General features: G+C 44.1%; 1 protein-coding gene across 5 annotated transcripts in view; it reads left to right on the top strand.

The window, feature by feature from the left end:
- The window catches only part of LOC126094827 (protein daughter of sevenless), a 282,985-nt gene that overhangs the window by 231,974 nt on the left and 32,960 nt on the right, over positions 1-18,051 (top strand). For all 5 annotated transcript variants that reach the window (XM_049909420.1, XM_049909418.1, XM_049909419.1 and 2 more), the window contains 2 exons: positions 12,092-12,266; positions 14,794-15,137. In XM_049909420.1, the coding sequence (XP_049765377.1) occupies positions 12,092-12,266; positions 14,794-15,137 (519 nt within the window). The remainder of the gene's footprint in view (positions 1-12,091; positions 12,267-14,793; positions 15,138-18,051) is intronic.

The following is an 18,051-nucleotide window of genomic DNA, read 5'->3' as shown; positions in this document are numbered from 1 at the left end:
AAGTGAAGATCAATATAGTAGTTCCAACAAAATAATAAAGAAAAGAAAAACTGACAAAATACTGAAGAGGTCTTAACTGGAATTCTGTGTAGGACAGGGGCTGTACCCAGTCTCACAGAGAAAATGAATGCTGTACCACATTGAGAAACAAAGTTGTAGAATTTGTGGATACTAAATAAAATTTCTTAGAGGAATGAAAGGCTGCCGGAGAACGGACAGGATTTAAATTTAGACAACACGAAAGGAGGCACACTATTTGGTCAGAAGTATCCGGTTACCCCTGTATAATGCAGAATTAACCACGAGATGCCACGAGAGGTGGACCCGCCAGTATAAAAGGAGGTGGGGAGTATTGTGTTGAGTAGAGAAGCAGTAACAGCAGAATAGGTCCGTTAGGTGGGCTCAGTGACTTGTCCGCTGCTCGTGGTCTAGTGGCTAGTGTTACTGCCTCTGGAACACGAGGTCCCGGGTTCGATTCCCGGCCGGGTGGGGGATTTTCTCTGCCCGGAGACTGGGTGTTTGTGTTTTCTTCATCATGCTCATCATCATTAGTGGCAGTGGCTAGATTCGACTATGTAAAAATTGGAACTTTATATGGGCGCTGATGAACGTGCAGTTGAGCGCCCCACAAACCGATCATCATCATCAGCAGCAGCAGCAGCAACTTCCAATGACTAGTTCACGTTAGAAGTCACGTGAGTAACAAATCCGCCATGGACACTTCGGCCGTTTTAAATCTTCCCAAGTCAACTGTTGGTTATGTGATTGTGAAAGTGTAAATGTGATCGAACAACCACAGCTAAACCATAGTCCGATTAAAATGACATATAGTTGACGTCTGTCACTTGCAGCTACAGTGTTGCCACATCGGCTGCCGGCTACCGCTCGTTTATACACTACTGGCCATTAAAATAGCTACACCAAGAAGGAATGCAGATGATAAACGGGTATTCATTGGACAAATATATTATATTAGAACTGACATGTGATTACATTTTCACGCAATTTGGGTGTATAGATCCTGAGAAATAGTACCCAGAACAGCCACCTCTGGCCGTAATAACGGCCGTGATAAGCCTGGGCATTGAGTTAAAAAAATGGTTCAAATGGCTCTGAGCACTATGGGACTTAACTTCTGAGGTCATCAGTCCCCTAGAACTTAGAACTACTTAAACCTAACTAACCTAAAGGCATCACACACATCCACGCCCGAGGCAGGATTCGAACCTGCGACCGTAGAGGTCGCGCGGTTCCAGACTGTAGCGCCTAGAACCGCTCGGTTACTACGGCCGGATGGCATTGAGCCAAACAGAACTTGGTTGGCGTGTACAGGTACAGCTGCCCATGCAGCTTCAAGACGATACCACAGTTCATCCAGAGTAGTGACTGGCTTATTCTGACGAGCCAGTTGCTCGGCCACTATTGGCCAGACGTTTTCAATTGGTGAGAGATCTGGAGAATGTGCTGGCCAGGGCAGCAGTCGAACATTTTCTGTATCCAGAAAGGCTCGTACAGGACCTGCAAAATGCGGTCGTGCATTATCCTGCTGAACTGTAGGGTTCCGCAGGGATCGAATGAAGGGTAGAGCGACGGGCCTTAACACATCTGAAATGTAACGTCCACTGTTCAAAGTGCCGTCAATGCGAACAAGAGGTGACTGAGACGTGTAACCAATGGCACCCCATACCATCACGCCGGCTGATACGCCAGTATGGCTATGACGAATACACGCTTCCAATGTTGCGTTCACCGCGATGCCGCCAAACATGGATGCGTCCATCATGATGCTGTAAACAGAACCTGGATTCATCCGAAAAAATGACGTTTTGCCGTTCCTGCACCCAGGTTCGTCGTTGAGTACACCATCGCAGGCGCTCCTGACTGTGATGCAGCGTGAAGGGTAACCGCAGCCATGATCTCCGAGCTGATAGTCCATGCTGCTGCAAACGTCGTCGAACTGTTCGTGCAGATGGTTGTCGTCTTGCAAACGTCCCCATCTGTTGACTCAGGGATCGAGACGTGGCTGCACGATCCGTTACAGCCAAGCGGATAAGATGCCTGTCATCTCGACTGCTATTGATACGAGGCCGTTGGGATCCACCGCGGCGTTCCGTATTACCCTCCTGAACCCACTGATTCCATATTCTGTTAAGTCATTGGATCTCGGCCAACGCGAGCAGCAGTGTTGTGATACGATAAACCGCAATCGCGATAGGCTACAATCCGACCTTTATCAAAGTCGGAAACGTGATGGTACGCATTTCTCCTCGTTACATGAGGCATCACAACAACGTTTTACCAGGCAACGCCGGTCAACTGCTGTTTGTGTATGATAAATGGGTTGGAAAGTTTCCTCATGTCAGCTCGTTGTAGGTGTCGCCACCGGTGCCAACTTTGTGTGAATGCTCAGAAAAGCTAATCATTTGCATATCACAGCATCTTCTTCCTGTCGATTAAATTTCGCGTCTGTAGCACATCATCTTCGTGGTGTAGCAATTTTAATGGCCAGTAGTGTAGATGTCACACGACAGGGCACTTCACAAATGCTGTTGGTGGTTAACGCGCAGCCATGTTGGAAGCAGTCACCGCTAGGTATGACGGAAATGCGAGATGCTCTGTCGTCAACTGATTTTAAGTGTCCAGTGACTGAACTGCGGCAGGCGACGCGTTTTGTAGCACTGAATTTGAACTCATTCCTAAACTTTTGATGTGCAATGTATCTGAGAAAACGGTGGCCAACAATCAGCGGTAGAATTAAAATCATGATCTCATTGTTCACAGCGATTAAAGCTAACTTCTACGAGCAAACTCAATAGAGAAACAAACTGTAATTTCTCGCTATAATTCATTTGTTGCCTGAAACATTGGCTACACGAACTGCCACTTTACTGGCAGATGAGCAGTCCTGGTTGGCACTTGGTTGTGGGGTATAGACGATACTGGCAGACTCCAAATAAAAAACGAATGATAGGAAGAAAAATAGGGAAGAAAAATAAGGGCAAATAAAGTCAAAACGATAAAGAAAATGACGCGGGAAGCATTATAAATTAAAAAAATACATTTAAATCGATTGAATAAAAATAATAATGATTCTTTTGATTAGATTTAGGAGATAATTTTTTTATCTGTGCTTCACGAATTTCGGACCAACGAGCTTATACGCGACAGGTTAATGCTTCTAACACTGCTCTACATCACCAAGAAGTTACGTTTAGGAGTCTGATATTATAACGATGAATTGCAGCCTTCGAAAATTTGGCTTAGTATAATACCGCGCGAAACTTTTCTAATGCAAGCCGATCTATGTGGTTGTAATAACTGTATATGTGACGCTGATTCGCGTATAGTGCGGAAAAGTCCAGTAGTGTTCGGCTGGTACTGTGTATGAAGCTTGTGTATGTCATTAGGATCGGTGTGTGTGTGTGTGTGTGTGTGTGTGTGTGTGTGTGTGTGTGTGTGTGTGTGTGTGTGTTTCTTTGTGGTTATCATGTCTGCATCCACACCTGTACTTCCAAACCACCGTGAGGTGCATGGCAGGGGGTAGGCCCGAGTGCACCATTTATTGTTTGCTGTTCCATTCGCATATATGCCTCTGAGCGTGCAGTAATTATTCTAATCTTACTCTCACTATCCTTATGTGAGCGACACGTAGTATGTTCCTATAGACACCATTTAAAGCCGGTTCTCGAGACTTTGTTAACAGATTTTCTCGGGACAGTATAGTCTGTCTTCAAGAGTTGGCCTGACCATTCGTGCTTCCCTTCTCTGTATACGTTCAGTATCTTCTGTCAGTCCACCGAGCGAGGTGGCCCAGTGGTTGGCACACTGGGCTCACTTTCTGGTTGGCGACGGTTCAAACCGGCGTCCGGCCATCCTAATTTGGATTTTCCATGATTTCTTTAAATCGCTTCAGGCAAATGTCGGGATGGTTCCTTTGAAAGGGCACGGCCTATTCCTTCCCCATCCTTCCCTAATCCGATGGGACCGATGACCTCGTTGTTTGGTCCCTTCACCACAACCAACCAACCTTGTCAGTCCTATTTGGTACGGATGCCACACACTTGAGCAATATTCTAAGGTACGTCACACGAGTGATTTGTATGTAAGACTTTGTAGACTTATTGCACTTGCCCAATACTCTACCAATAAATCGAAGTCTACCACTCGTTTTACCCACGTCTGAACCTATGTGATCATTCCATGTCATATCCCTACACTGTGTTACACTCAGGTATTTGTATTAGTTGGCCGATGCCAACAGTGACTCATTGAGATTATGGTCGTATGTTTTTTTCATTTTGTGAAGTGCACAGTTTTATAATTTCTGAACGTTTAAAAGCAAAACCTCTTGTAGATAACTGCATCATCTGCAAAAAGCTTTGCGTTACTTTTGATATTTTCTGCAAGTTCATTAGTATACAACATGAACAGCATGTGTCCCAGTACACTTTCCTGTGGTACACCCGAAGCTACTTTTGCATCTGACGATGACTCTCCATCCAAGATAACATGCTGCGTGATGAAGTACCAAATTAAAGGCCATATCCCGGATTCAGGATCCAAAAGCAACAAGAAAGAAAGCCGGACAAGGTGAACTGACCAATTATTGTTGTGGCAGTTTGACAGCGGCGACCGATTTGGGCGTGACGTTGAGCGCTGTGGCTGGAGGAAACGAGCTTCAGGCTGTGAAGTGTGAACTATCAGGTAATTTTAATTGGACAACAAAACCAGGGACTGTCTAATATTGTGGAGGTTGGTCGAAAAAGATTGCGTGAAATTAGCAAAAGGACTCAGTCTTAAGTTTCAAAGTGCTAGCAGCAGTCTAGCTAACTAAAATAATGTCTATGCACAGGGAGTTAAAAAGAATGGGGCACAATGCACGAGCACCTCCTATCCGATTTTATTTTTTATTGTTGAAACCAAGTTGTTTTTTTTTTTCCTCCAAGAAGTCCCTTGCTAGTCGTTCACAAGAGTACAAGTGGTAGTGGTTGTGGGCATATTTTCTGTTATGGGCAAAACGACAAAAGAAAGAAGTGGAACAATGCTACTGCGTCAGCTTAAAAAAGAACTTTGCGATTCTCAAGTTGAACAATCCATAAGATTAGACAAGTGTTTGGAGGATGAAGCAATGTGTACGAGACGGATAAGAGAGTGTTACAACCGTTTCAAAGATGGCCGCAGATCAGTGAAGAGTGAAACACTTTAAGGTAGGCCTCAACATCCGCAGATGAGGTCGTTGTTGATCACGTGAAGATCCTGGTGATGCAGGATAGATGAAATTGCAGACTAGATTAAAATCAGTGTTGGATCCATTTTAACGGAGCATTTGTACCTCAGGATCTCATCAAAATTTCTGCCAAAGTTGCAACTGAGCAGAAGCAACTTAATTTGGAGCCTGCACAGGACATGCTGGATACTGTGAACAGTAGTCCCAACTTTAACACAGTGATTAGTGGTTATGAGTCCTGGGTTTATGGGTACGACCCAGAAGCAAAGTTCCAGTCATTGCAATGTAAGCACAGCTGGACTTGTGGACAGCGAGCAGTTGGCACTCTCATCATGATAATACACCTGCTCATCATTCTCAATTCAGAGTTTTAAAACAGGCTTTCCAGCGATGTTTCCAGTGGTGGCATCAGGATTGGGAGAGGTGTGTAGAAGCTGAAGAAGATTGCTTTGAAGGTTGAAGGTGACTAGTGTCAATTATAACTGAATAAAGATTGATATTATAAATAAATCAGATACTTTTTGAAAAAGCCCTTGTAAGGGTGATGCTGAGGTGGTGTGAAGATTGACAATGTTGGGACAGTGGTTAAATGGAGACGAGTTGTTTGGAGTGATTGTTACGTCATTGCAATGGAGATGTTTGGGTTTGGTGAAAGCCTGGAGAACACTACCTGCCATCATGTGTAGTGCAAACAATGAAATACTGAGGAGGTGGTGTTACACTATGGGCGTGTTTTTATGGTTTGGTCATAGGCCGATTATTGCACTTGAGAAAATGCTAAATGCAGAAGGATGTGAAAATATTTTACAGTATGTTATTACACAAGAGGAACAGTCAGAATGTCAGGATTGTTCGTATCAGCATGACAGTGCTCCCTACCATAAAGCAGCATCTATGAGGCAATGGCTTGTGCACAACATTTCTGAAATGGACTGGCCTCTCCAGAGTTCAGACCTGAACCAAATGGAAGATCTGCGGGATGAATTAGAACTTAATTCCAGAAATCGTCGTCCAACATCACTATCTTATCTCCCCCCAGGGGGTCCACAATTCTTTTGTGGATACGTGCATAGCGAGCACGGGACCCCGAGCTAATGTGGCCTTCCTTCCTTTCTGGGCTGCATACCTTCCTTTTCCGCATCCTTCCCCATCCCCCATCTTCGTCCCCCCCCCTCACCTCCGCCTCTTTCCTTCCCTTTCTCCATGTTTTGTGCCTACGTCCGGAGACGGACGCTCGAAACTGTAACAAATTCTTTGCTTTCTCCGCTTGCAAGTCTTCGTCCTTCCTTTGTCCTTCTCTTTTCCTTATCTCTTCTCTTTGCCCTTTTCTCCGCTGCGGCGTTTGAGACCTCTCTTCTTTCCTTTCCCTTTCTCTTTTTTCCTCCCTGTGCGTGCCTGAAGGCCGACCCACGCATTTCCATGCGTAGCCGGTGACGGGGTAACGCGTAATTCCCCGCCCCGGGTAGACAGGTAGGACACGTACGTACCCCCTGGTAACGGCCAGGCCCAGGGAGGGTTGATTACCCGAGCTGATACCTTCCGAAAGTGCCGATTGGTCCCTCCGTCCGTTTGTCGGGAGGTGTGAACAATCACCTAAGGCGGGAGTGCCCTCAGAGATGGCCCCCACAAGGAAGGAGCGCGCCATCGGAGACGCCGGTAATCATGGGGGATACTTTCGCAATGGTTTCCTCATATTCTACTATGTCAGCTCACAAACGTAAGTTCATTGAGTCTCGGCCACAGACAGTCCTTCCATCGTTGACACAGTTCCTTGTTTCTCGGTCTGGCGAAGGTCACGACTTCTCCACGGTCAACCCTTTCATTATTCAGAAAGGTGTCGACGCAGTTGGAGGTCCTGTAAAGTCTTGTTCCAGATTACGAAATGGCACCTTGTTGTTGGAAACAGTCAGTGCCCTCCAGGCACAAAAATTGCTGCGTACTTCACTGCTACACACCTTTCCTGTCCGGGTGGAACCGCACCGTACTTTAAATTCCTCACGTGGGGTCGTTTATACACGCTCCCTCGACGGATTGTCCGACGAGGAAATTCAACACTACCTGCCTGACCAGGGCGTTCATAGTCATGAAAAGGGTTGACACGAACATCATTCCAACCCGTACTGTCTTCTTGACATTTGACAAATTCAACTCCCATCGAAAATCAAAGCAGGCTATGAGATAATTTCCGTTCGCCCTTACATCCCAAACCCTACGCGTTGCTATCGGTGTCAGCGGTTCAATCACACCAGCCAGTCCTGTTCCAATCCGGCCAAATGTGTTACGTGTGGCAAGGATGCCCATGAGGGTGCTTGTCCACCTCCATCCCCTCGTTGCATCAACTGTATGGGTGATCACGCTGCTTCCTCTCGAGATTGCCCCATTTTTAAAGACGAAAAGCTCATTCAGGAAATCAGAGTGAAGGAAAACGTGTCGACCTTTGCTGCTCGAAAATTATTCGCCAGTCGTCAGCCCACCGTGTCTCAGACAGGAAAATACAGCAATGTCCTTGCCTCTCCTCGGCCAACAAAGGAGGCGGCCACGCAGACTTGTGACCTCACCTTTAGTGCCACGGTTGTCAGATCGGCCAGCGCAAAGATCGCCCGTTCAACCTCCCCACTTTCGCCTGCCCACTCTATGGCTCACCCTTCATCGGGTTCTGCTAAATCTCGAGCCCAAAAGTCAGACACCAAGACTTCGAAAAAAGAGCATACTCGTGAAGATTTTTTACGTACCCCAACTTCACAACCATCGGGCCTTCTGTTGAAGGCACTCCAGCACATGGAGGACTCATGATTCTTCTACATGATACTCTCCATTATCACCCAATCCCCTTAAACACTTCCTTCCAAGCTGTCGCTGTCTGTCTTTCCCTTTCTGGATTTACCTTTTCTCTTTGTACTGTATACATTCCATCGTCCACGCCAATGTCACGAGCTGATCTCCTTCATCTTCTTGGTCAGCTTCCAGCCCCCTATTTTCTGCTTGGGGACTTCAATGCCCACCACCCGCTTTGGGGATCTCCACATCCTTGTCCATGGCTTTCTTTTGCTAGACGTCTTCCACCAAGCGGATCTAGTTTGCCTCAACACTGGGGACCCTACATTTTTGTCTGCCTCCACGACAAATTTCTCTCATTTGGACCTTACGGTTGGTACTGTTCCGCTAGCTCGGCGCTTCGAATGGTTCGCCCTTGATGATACACACTCCAGTGACCACTTTCCATGTGTCCTTAGACTGCAGCCTCAACTGCCATATATGCGCCCGCGACGCTGGAAGTTCGCCCAAGCCGATTGGACACTTTTTTCGTCGCTAGCGACATTCGATGACCGTCACTTTCCTAGCGTCGACGCTGAGGTCACACATATTACAGACGTTATTCTTACAGCTGCGGAACGTTCAATACCACGCACCTCCGATTTGCCCCGGCGCCCCCCAGTTCCTTGGTGGAACGAGGCATGTCGTGACGCAATACGTGAGCGGCGACGTGCTCTTCGCGTTTTCCGCCATCCTACTTTGGCCCACTGTATCCGCTATAAGCAGTTCCGTGCGCGATGCCGTCGCGTCATCCGCGATAGCAAGAAGGCAAGCTGGAAATTCTTTACTAGCTCATTTAACACCTTCACTCCCTCCTCGGAAGTTTGGAGCCGGATTCGACGGTTATCAGGCGCGCCTAGTTTCTCCCCGATCTCTGGGCTCACTGTCGCGCATGATACATTAGTGGACCCCGTCGCAATTTCTAACTCATTGGGCCAACACTTTGCTGAGATTTCGAGCTCTTCAAATTACCCGCCAGCGTTTCTCCCGAAGAAACGTGCAGCGGAAGTGCAACCTCTTGCTTTCTCCTCTCAAAATCGCGAAAGCTATAATACTGTTTTCTCCATGCGGGAACTCCAACCTGCACTCTCTTCTTCTCGCTCCTCCGCCCCAGGACCGGATGGTATCCACATCCAAATGTTGCTGCATTTATCAACCCATAGTCTGCGTTACCTCCTTCGCCTTTATAATCGAATTTGGACCGACAGTACTTTTCCCAGACGATGGCGGGAAGCTATCGTCGTTTCTGTTCCGAAACTCGGAAAGGACAAACATCTCCCCTCTAGCTATCGCCCCATTTCTCTCACGAGTAGTGTATGTAAGGTTTTGGAGCGTATGGTGAATAGCCGTTTAGCTTGGTGGCTGGAGTCCCGCAGTCTTTTAACACCTGCCCAATGCGGTTTCCGAAAGCATCGTTCTGCAGTTGACCATCTTGTTGCTCTCTCCACTTATATCATGAACAATTTTCTCCGGAAACGCCAAACAGTAGCAATATTTTTTGATCTGGAGAGAGCATACGATACCTGTTGGAGGACAGGCATCCTCGTCGGGCATTTGCTGCTCTATGTGCACAAATGAAGGAAGCCACATTTATTTACACTGATGGCTCGAAAACATCGTTAGGTGTAGGGAGTGCCTATATTGTTGGCGACACCCCAAATCGATTTCGGCTTCCCGACCAGTGTTCGGTTTATACTGCGGAGCTTTACGCTGTTCTCCAGGCTGTCCAATACATCCGCCGCCATCAGCGGATACAGTATGTTATCTGTTCAGATTCGCTCAGCTCTCTCCTCAGTCTCCAAGCTCTCTACCCTGTCCACCCTCTGGTCCACCGGATTCAGGACTGCCTGCGCTTGCTCCATTTGGGGGGCGTCTCGGTGGCGTTCCTCTGGCTCGCAGGACACGTTGGTATCTGTGGCAGTGAGGGAGCCGATATAGCGGCCAAGGCTGCAGTCTCTCTTCTTCGGCCAGCTATTCGATCGATTCCCTTCGCCGATCTACGGAGCGTTTTATGTCGTCGTGTTGTTCTTTTATGGCACGCACATTGGTCGACACTTCCCCATAATAAATTGCGGGACGTGAAAGCTCTTCCCTGTGCTTGGACCTCTTCCTCCCGAACGCGTCGTCGGGAGGAGGTAATTTTAACTAGACTCCGAATAGGGCACTGTCTTTTTAGCCATCGACATCTTTTAAGCGGTGATCCTCCCCCACTCTGTCCCCACTGTTCTCAGCTGTGGATGGTAAGACACCTTTTAATTGAGTGCCCCTATTTTACTCCGTTACGAGCCTGTCTACAGCTGTCGCCTGATATATCGTCCATTTTAGCAGATGACACGCGCTCGGCCGATCGCGTTCTCGAGTTTATTAGTGCCAGTGAGATGACGTCAGTCATTTGATGCTCTTTTTGGGGACAACCAACCCCTTTCTGTAGTGGATTTTTAAGCTTTCCTTCTGCTTTTAGTTTCTCCAATTTTTTGAGTTTCGTTCCCATTGCTGCTGCTTTCCATTTTCGTTTTTTACCGTTTCCTAAGTCACAGACCGGGCGCTAATGACCATAGCAGTTTTGCGCCCCAAAACCAAAACCATCTGGGTTTGGCTCTAGATGAACAATGATGTACCATTTCTCCAGTCATTCAGATAACTTGTTGAAAGTGTCCTCGCCAGAGTTCCAGTTGTCATAAAATCGAAGGTTGGTCACACCCCATATTAATCTACAGTAATAGGCGCACCAGAGTAATTTTTGTCAGATGGGTTGTTGGCTCAGTGAAAGAGAAGACTAGAATCATTTCGAGTGAAACCAAATTTGGGTGATAATGGGCAATGAAGGCTTATCTGTAAAAGCTAAAAATTATAATGTAGGACAGGGCCGCATTTAGTCAGGCTGATATGGCTGCAGTGTAGCAGCCTGTTCCTCAAAGATTTTACATTGAATGGAAATACCAGTGTTTCAAGATCATGTTGTGGGCCTTTTATAATCATGAAAGCCAAGATGTGATTCATATCAACATTCTCCCAAATAAACCAACAAAAAAATGAGAGCATTCACCTCCCTATTCGCACTCCCTCTGGTCAAATTCTTTTGTGTTCCCAGTCAAGCATGTGGGACCTCTGTTGGCACAATTGTGAAGACTCTTGAAAGATCAGTTACTGCAATGTTGGCAAACTGAAGTGAGTTTCATTTTACTAAGGGTATGAAAATTTACTATGTTATTATACTAAAAATTGCTTCATGATGTAAGAGCAGAATTAAAACGATTTAGAATGGATGGTGGATTGGGTCTTGACAAATTCTGCTTCTTTTTGAGGAGTCTTTCTGTTTCTCCTGTTGTTATACATATTTTACTTTGTTGCTAATGTTCAATGTAGCAAATATTTGTTCAATGTAGCAATATTTCAACAGAGGTAAGAGGCTTTTCCAGCCTCTCTTATTCTCTATTGAAATGCATTACTGCTACCTATTACACATTCTATTTCCAGAATTTTTTTTTTTCCCACGATATCACCCGCCACTCTTGTACTGAAACTCATGGTTACAAATTAATTACCACGTAGCAAAATTGGAAATATGGTGCTCTCAGTCTTCTGTGTTGTCATGATTTCTATACATTACCTGGAAGTTTTAGTAATTAATTTTTCACTTTTCATTAAAATTGGTCTCCATGAACTGCCATCTATGCTCTCTTAGCACTTGTAGATCTGTATTTCCCTCAGTAAACTTTGACCAGCCTAACAACAACTTGTGTATGAAGTGTATAACTTGCTACTTTATACTTAATTTTTTCTGTATATTAAAGACTGAAGTGTGCAATGTTGTGAGTATTCTGACATCTTGGTGTGATTCAGGAAATAGTGACCTCCATTTTAACCAGCAAATTGTCACCTATCATTCATACAGAGAAACATCAGTGGGTACATAACCATTATGCCTTTTGAATAATAATGCAACAAACAATTAAATAAGAATGATGAATATGGTAGTTAATTTCTGTCGTACTTGTGAGAATATTTGGAACAAGTGCATTGAAATATTGTTAATTGCTTGTCAAACAGGTTGATGCGGGTTTATCATTTGAAAACCGCAAGGTGAAGTACCATTACATGTTTGATGTCCAAACTCCGAAGAGAACGTATTACCTTGCAGCTGACTCAGAAGAGGACATGAACAAATGGGTTGAATGCGTATGCCAAGTTTGTGGACTTAAGGCATACCAAGATGATGATGTTGGTACGTACATACTTAAATGTGAAGAAATGAGTTGTAGAGATTGCAGCTCAAGACATTATTTATATGATATCAGTGTGTAACATTCTCATGCACTTCTATGTTTTGGTATGTAAGATAAAGGAAAGGCAACTACTCGCTTATAGCTGACTGATGTGTGACAGACAAAACCACATCTTTACATTAGCTTTTGAGCTGTTGCTCTTTCTCTAGTAAAAGTACACATACGCACAATCACACAGATGCACAATTGCACACACCTGCTGTTTATTTTGATTTGTTGATGAAAGGATTCTGTTTTTTACACCTGAATTACAAGTGAACAAAACTGTGCACACACACAATCTTACTTAAATGAAAGTGAGCATTTACACATTACTTTCCTCTATTACTTTCAATAAAATTTTAATGACCGGTAGTACAGAGAAACTTCTAGTAAAAATTGCATAATGGCACATTTCAGTCTCATTTTCTTTGGTCAAAATCTCATCACAGTCCAGTTTAGAATTGGAAAAAATAGTATGTAGTAATTACTTTGAATATTTCATTGTTGTTGTAGTTGCCCAAATTTGTATTAAATGTGTAAGAAATGTGAGTATAACTGTGCGTAGTTAAACTTGGGAATGTCATCTCAAAGTTGTGTACGAGTGTTTGACTGAGGTTTAGTGTAAAGGAGAAATGAATGAAGAAGCACTTTGTTGATGCTCCTCGATAGAAGAGCAGATTCGCCTGTAAAGAAGAGAAGCTCTCGTCATGAAAGCAAAGGTTTGTGGCCTCCATGAACAATCATAAAATGTAAATCCTGAATTATATATGGCAAAGAGAGTGAGTGGTGTGAAGAAGAGAACTTGTCACAAATAGTCATCTTTTCTGATAATTATATTCCATCCTATATTATTGTCCATAAAATTAAAATTAGAATTAATGTTTTAGAGACAGCAAAATACAAGTCAGTCAATGGAGTAAGGAGAATTGGCAATGAATAAATCATTGATGTTCCCCTTAGAATAAGCACTCCCCCCCCCCCCCCCCCCCCCCCTCCCCCGTGAGGAAAATCACCCAATACCGTGTAGGACCAACTCTACCATTGATATTGACCTCAGTTTGCTGAGTTAGACTGTCCAAAAGTTCCTTCAAGTATGTCACATTTAGCAGAAGCCACTCATTAATAATGAGATCTTGCAGAGCTGCCAAATTGTGGGGATGTTGATGGCTATGATCCACTCAATGTTCCAAATTGTCTGGGGTTAAGATCAGATGATGTAGCAGGCCAGTCGAGGTGCACTAGGTTGCTGAGTATTCATCACACCAGGAGATTGTGTGCAGTCTCATGATCATGGCTCTTTTCAACTCAGACAGGAATGTCCGCAGTATACTCACCATGAGGACGTAGAAGAAACACTAGTCAGCAGAATGTTGAATTAGCATCCTGTTAATGCTTGTCATAGCCTGAATGAGTAAGACCCAAGTTATACAACACATCTGAAACATCACAGAATCATCTCTGACCTGAACTACACCTGCCAAACACAGCATTGAGCCATTTGTGCACTTGACACCATGCTTCGTTGGACAAGAGAGAAAACTGTTACTTCTTGGGCCACACTACACACTTTGAGTGAGCTATCATCCAGTTTGTGTTGTTGGGCTGTGGAAGACATGAGGATTTACTGATCAGTATCAGCAAGTTCCCTTTACAACGTCTGCACAAAAAACTGTTTAAGATGGACCTGCGTTCCCTGATAACTAGAGAAATTCCTCTTTGAAAACTGATTGTTATTAACAAGGTGTGACATACTTCTCCGGTTCCTGTGGGTGGAACATCCTTATTATTACTTTTCTTATACCATGTTAAATGGCTGCAAGTTGCACACCATTTGTTGCAGACATCTTGAACAATCTCCACTGATATACCAACAAAATGGACATCATTATTCTTCATGTGGTCATGAGCATGTCTATACATGATGGTTCCTTTTTCTTTCTACCATTCTTGCATCTCCACTCCAACCCATCTTAATGCGCTGATTTGATATGCCCAAGTGGCAGATCCACACTACTTCACTGCCACAACTAGTGTAAGCAATGGAGGGTTGCATGGCCACATGATACCAATATACAGCACACCAAAATGACCAGTGTGCTCATTTAAGGAGGTGAGTATTAACTTTGTCTGGTGACCTTTTGTTTTGCAATTATTATCCTCACTGAAACATTGTTTCACAAAAAATAAGTTCTTCCATTATTTCAGTAACCATTTATACATGGAATAGTGTTACCCTATCATATCTGTATTTTGTACTATACTTTTATATAACATTGTGAGACATATCAATAGCTATCAACTACTTTTTGACATTTCTTGAAGCTAGTAACTGTATTTGTATGGAAAAATTTAAAAATTGGAGAATAACAGACGTGAAAGTCAACGAACAATTCAATAGCTGGAGTGAGACTTTTTTTTGTGAATTGATTTTGTACTGGGTAAAATGATTGTTTTAATAGTAATAGAGGATTTCTCTGTTTGTAGATGTGGAGGAAGCAGCAGATGCAGTACAGCTCCCTATGTTGCTTGCAGCTGCCGATGGTGGTGCTGCTGCTGTTGAATGTGTGCCAGAGATGAGGGGCAGTGCCACAAATATCAGTGCTACAAATACAAGTACCAGTGCAACGGACTCTCCACCAGTATCACCAGTTAGCACTGTCTCAGGTCCATACATAGCTATTAGTGAATGCATATCAGGACATCCACTTACGGGGCCAGAGGATAATCTGGACGAGCTGCTGCAGCGTGATACTCATATATTCATGACCCGTGCCCATTATGGACTTGTCAACACAGAGTATGGTACAGCTGTCCACCAAGCTCGAAGTGTAAGTATCCCTAATGCTTATACAATGCAAAAGTGATCACAAACTGTGATTTGAGATTGATTAATAGTTGGCATCTTAAGTGAATTGCCTTCTTCTCATATTGATATAAGTACTTGTTTAATTAAATATTATTTACGGGTTATGTAATTTTGCATGTTGACACAGGTGTACACACTGGCTTGTTAGATTTTCCTGGAACTACGTGAATTGCTTCATTGATTAGGCAATGTTGGAGAATTTAATGAGAATTTAGGAGTCCTTGGCTGTTGTTGTTGTTGTTGTTGTTGTTGTTGTTGTCACTAACAGTGCAACTTGTGCAAATGAAAAAGTGCAAGATGCTTGAAAATATTGTTTGATGACAGTATTTACAATGTTGTGACTACAGATTATGGAATGTTTGACACATGCTGTCTAAAATGTGAATCTACGCATAAAAATCTACATGAGGATAATAGTGTGCTTCCAAGTGTTTGCTAAGTTGTTTCCATTTCACCCACATCATTTCGATGACCAGTTGACTCCAACCATTCTAAAACTATACATAACAGCAAAACTTGAAGCACTTGAAGAAGTTAGCTGGTTTGGTCATTGAAATATTGTGCATAAAATGGGAACAGTTATTTGGCAGAACACCCAATAGCACACTATTAATCAGTTGTGCTGAGAAAATTCTGTAACACAATTCTCCACAAAGATATTTGTTCATAAATGTAATATGTACCAAAATCTGATTAAAAATACTTGTCATTAGATGTTTGTTACATGACACTGCACTATTGCCACATCGTCTGTGAGCTGCACATTAGTTAGGGCTCAGACAACAGGGAGCAGGCCCTGACAACTCCAACAGTCCACAGTTGCTGGCAGCAGTTAAATGGAATACCGTCAGCACCTGATAAGAGTATGTGTGTATGCAACACTACTTGGAAAATGAAACTGCTTTGCTGTGGCGCATTGGTATCAGCAGACAGTTTGCCCATGGTATTGAGAGTTCTGGTTGAAGGAACTAATCTCTGAGAAGATGTGAAGAGTCTAGTAGTATGTAATTTTAATCAGGCTGTATACTGGTAAACAGTATGTAAATAACATGTCCTTATGGCATGAAGTTCATTACTGCATAACTGCCACTGAGTCTTATTCCAAAATATAGCAGTGAATGAGTGGTGATTATTCTAAGTATGGTTCTGTCTTCGGTGGTTGAGCATTCTCACCCTCTCAATGCTCTCAAAAAGTCTTTGTTGTTGTTGCTCTTGTGACTACTCTTTATGGCTTGTGTAGATAAACACAAATAGAGTGTAACTTGCATTGATGACTACATGAAACAGAAGATGGGGAAAGAAAGAGAAGGGATGGGTGGGAATTAGTGACTTCCAGCCATGCAGGGCATTGTAGTAATGTAATGGCAAAAGTTGAAAATTTGTGTCAGGCCAGGATTCAGATGGCTGCAGTGATTAAGGCAACTGCTCATGACAAGCAGTAAATCTGGGTTTGTGTCCAGTGTGACATAAATTTTCAACTTCTGCCATTGTATTACCACAGTTCCCTGCACAACTGGAAGTAACGAATTCCCACCCATCTCTTCCCTTTCTTTCCCTTTCCTCTATTTCATGTAAATGTATGCACCAACAGTGTCATCACAAGTGGTGTCTGTCCTGTCGGATGTGCCCAACAGAACAGACGCCACTCAAATATACAGGGTGTTACAAAAGGTACGGCCAAACTTTCAGGAAACATTCCTCACACACAAAGAAAGAAAATATGTTATGTGGACATGTGTCCGGAAACGCTTACTTTCCATGTTAGAGCTCATTTTATTACTTCTCTTCAAATCACATTAATCATGGAATGGAAACACACAGCAACAGAACATACCAGTGTGGCTTCAAACACTTTGTTACAGAAAATGTTCAAAATGTCCTCCGTTAGCGAGGATACATGCATCCACCCTCCGTCGCATCGAATCCCTGATGCGCTGATGCAGCCCTGGAGAATGGCGTATTGTATCACAGCCGTCCACAATACGGGCACGAAGAGTCTCTACATTTGGTACCGGGGTTGTGTAGACAAGAGCTTTCAAATGCCCCCATAAATGAAAGTCAAGAGGGTTAAGGTCAGGAGAGCGTGGAGGCCATGGAATTGATCCGCCTCTACCAATCCATCGGTCACCGAATCTGTTGTTGAGAAGCGTATGAACACTTCGACTGAAATGTGCAGGAGCTCCATCGTGCATGAACCACATGTTGTGTCGTACTTGTAAAGGCACATGTTCCAGCAGCACAGGTAGAGTATCCCGTATGAAATCATGATAACATGCTCCATTGAGCGTAGGTGGAAGAACATGTGGCCCAATCAAGACATCACCAACAATGCCTGCCCAAACGTTCACAGAAAATCTCTGTTGATGACGTGATTGCACAATTGTGTGCGGATTCTCGTCAGCCCACACATGTTGATTGTGAAAATTTACAATTTGATCACGTTGGAATGAAGCGTCATCCGTAAAGAGAACATTTGCACTGAAATGAGGATTGACACATTGTTGGATGAACCATTCGCAGAAGTGTACCCATGGAGGGCAGTCAGCTGCTGATAGTGCTTGCACACGCTGTACATGGTACGGAAACAACTGGTTCTCCCGTAGCACTCTCCATACAGTGACGTGGTCAACGTTACCTTGTACAGCAGGAACTTCCCTGACGCTGACATTAGGGTTATCGTCAACTGCACGAAGAATTGCCTCGTCCATTGCAGGAGTCCTCATCATTCTAGGTCTTCCCCAGTCGCGAGTCATAGGCTGGAATGTTCCGTCCTCCCTAAGACGCCGATCAGTTGCTTCGAACGTCTTCCTGTCGGGACACCTTCGTTTGGAAATCTGTCTCAATACAAACGTACCGCGCCGCAGCTATTGCCCCGT

This window comes from Schistocerca cancellata, chromosome 8 (assembly GCF_023864275.1).
Source record: "Schistocerca cancellata isolate TAMUIC-IGC-003103 chromosome 8, iqSchCanc2.1, whole genome shotgun sequence".
In the NCBI taxonomy this organism is placed as follows: Eukaryota; Metazoa; Arthropoda; class Insecta; order Orthoptera; family Acrididae; genus Schistocerca; species Schistocerca cancellata.
The sequence above is the reverse complement of the archived record's forward strand: the minus strand, read 5'-3'. Positions and strand labels throughout refer to the sequence as shown.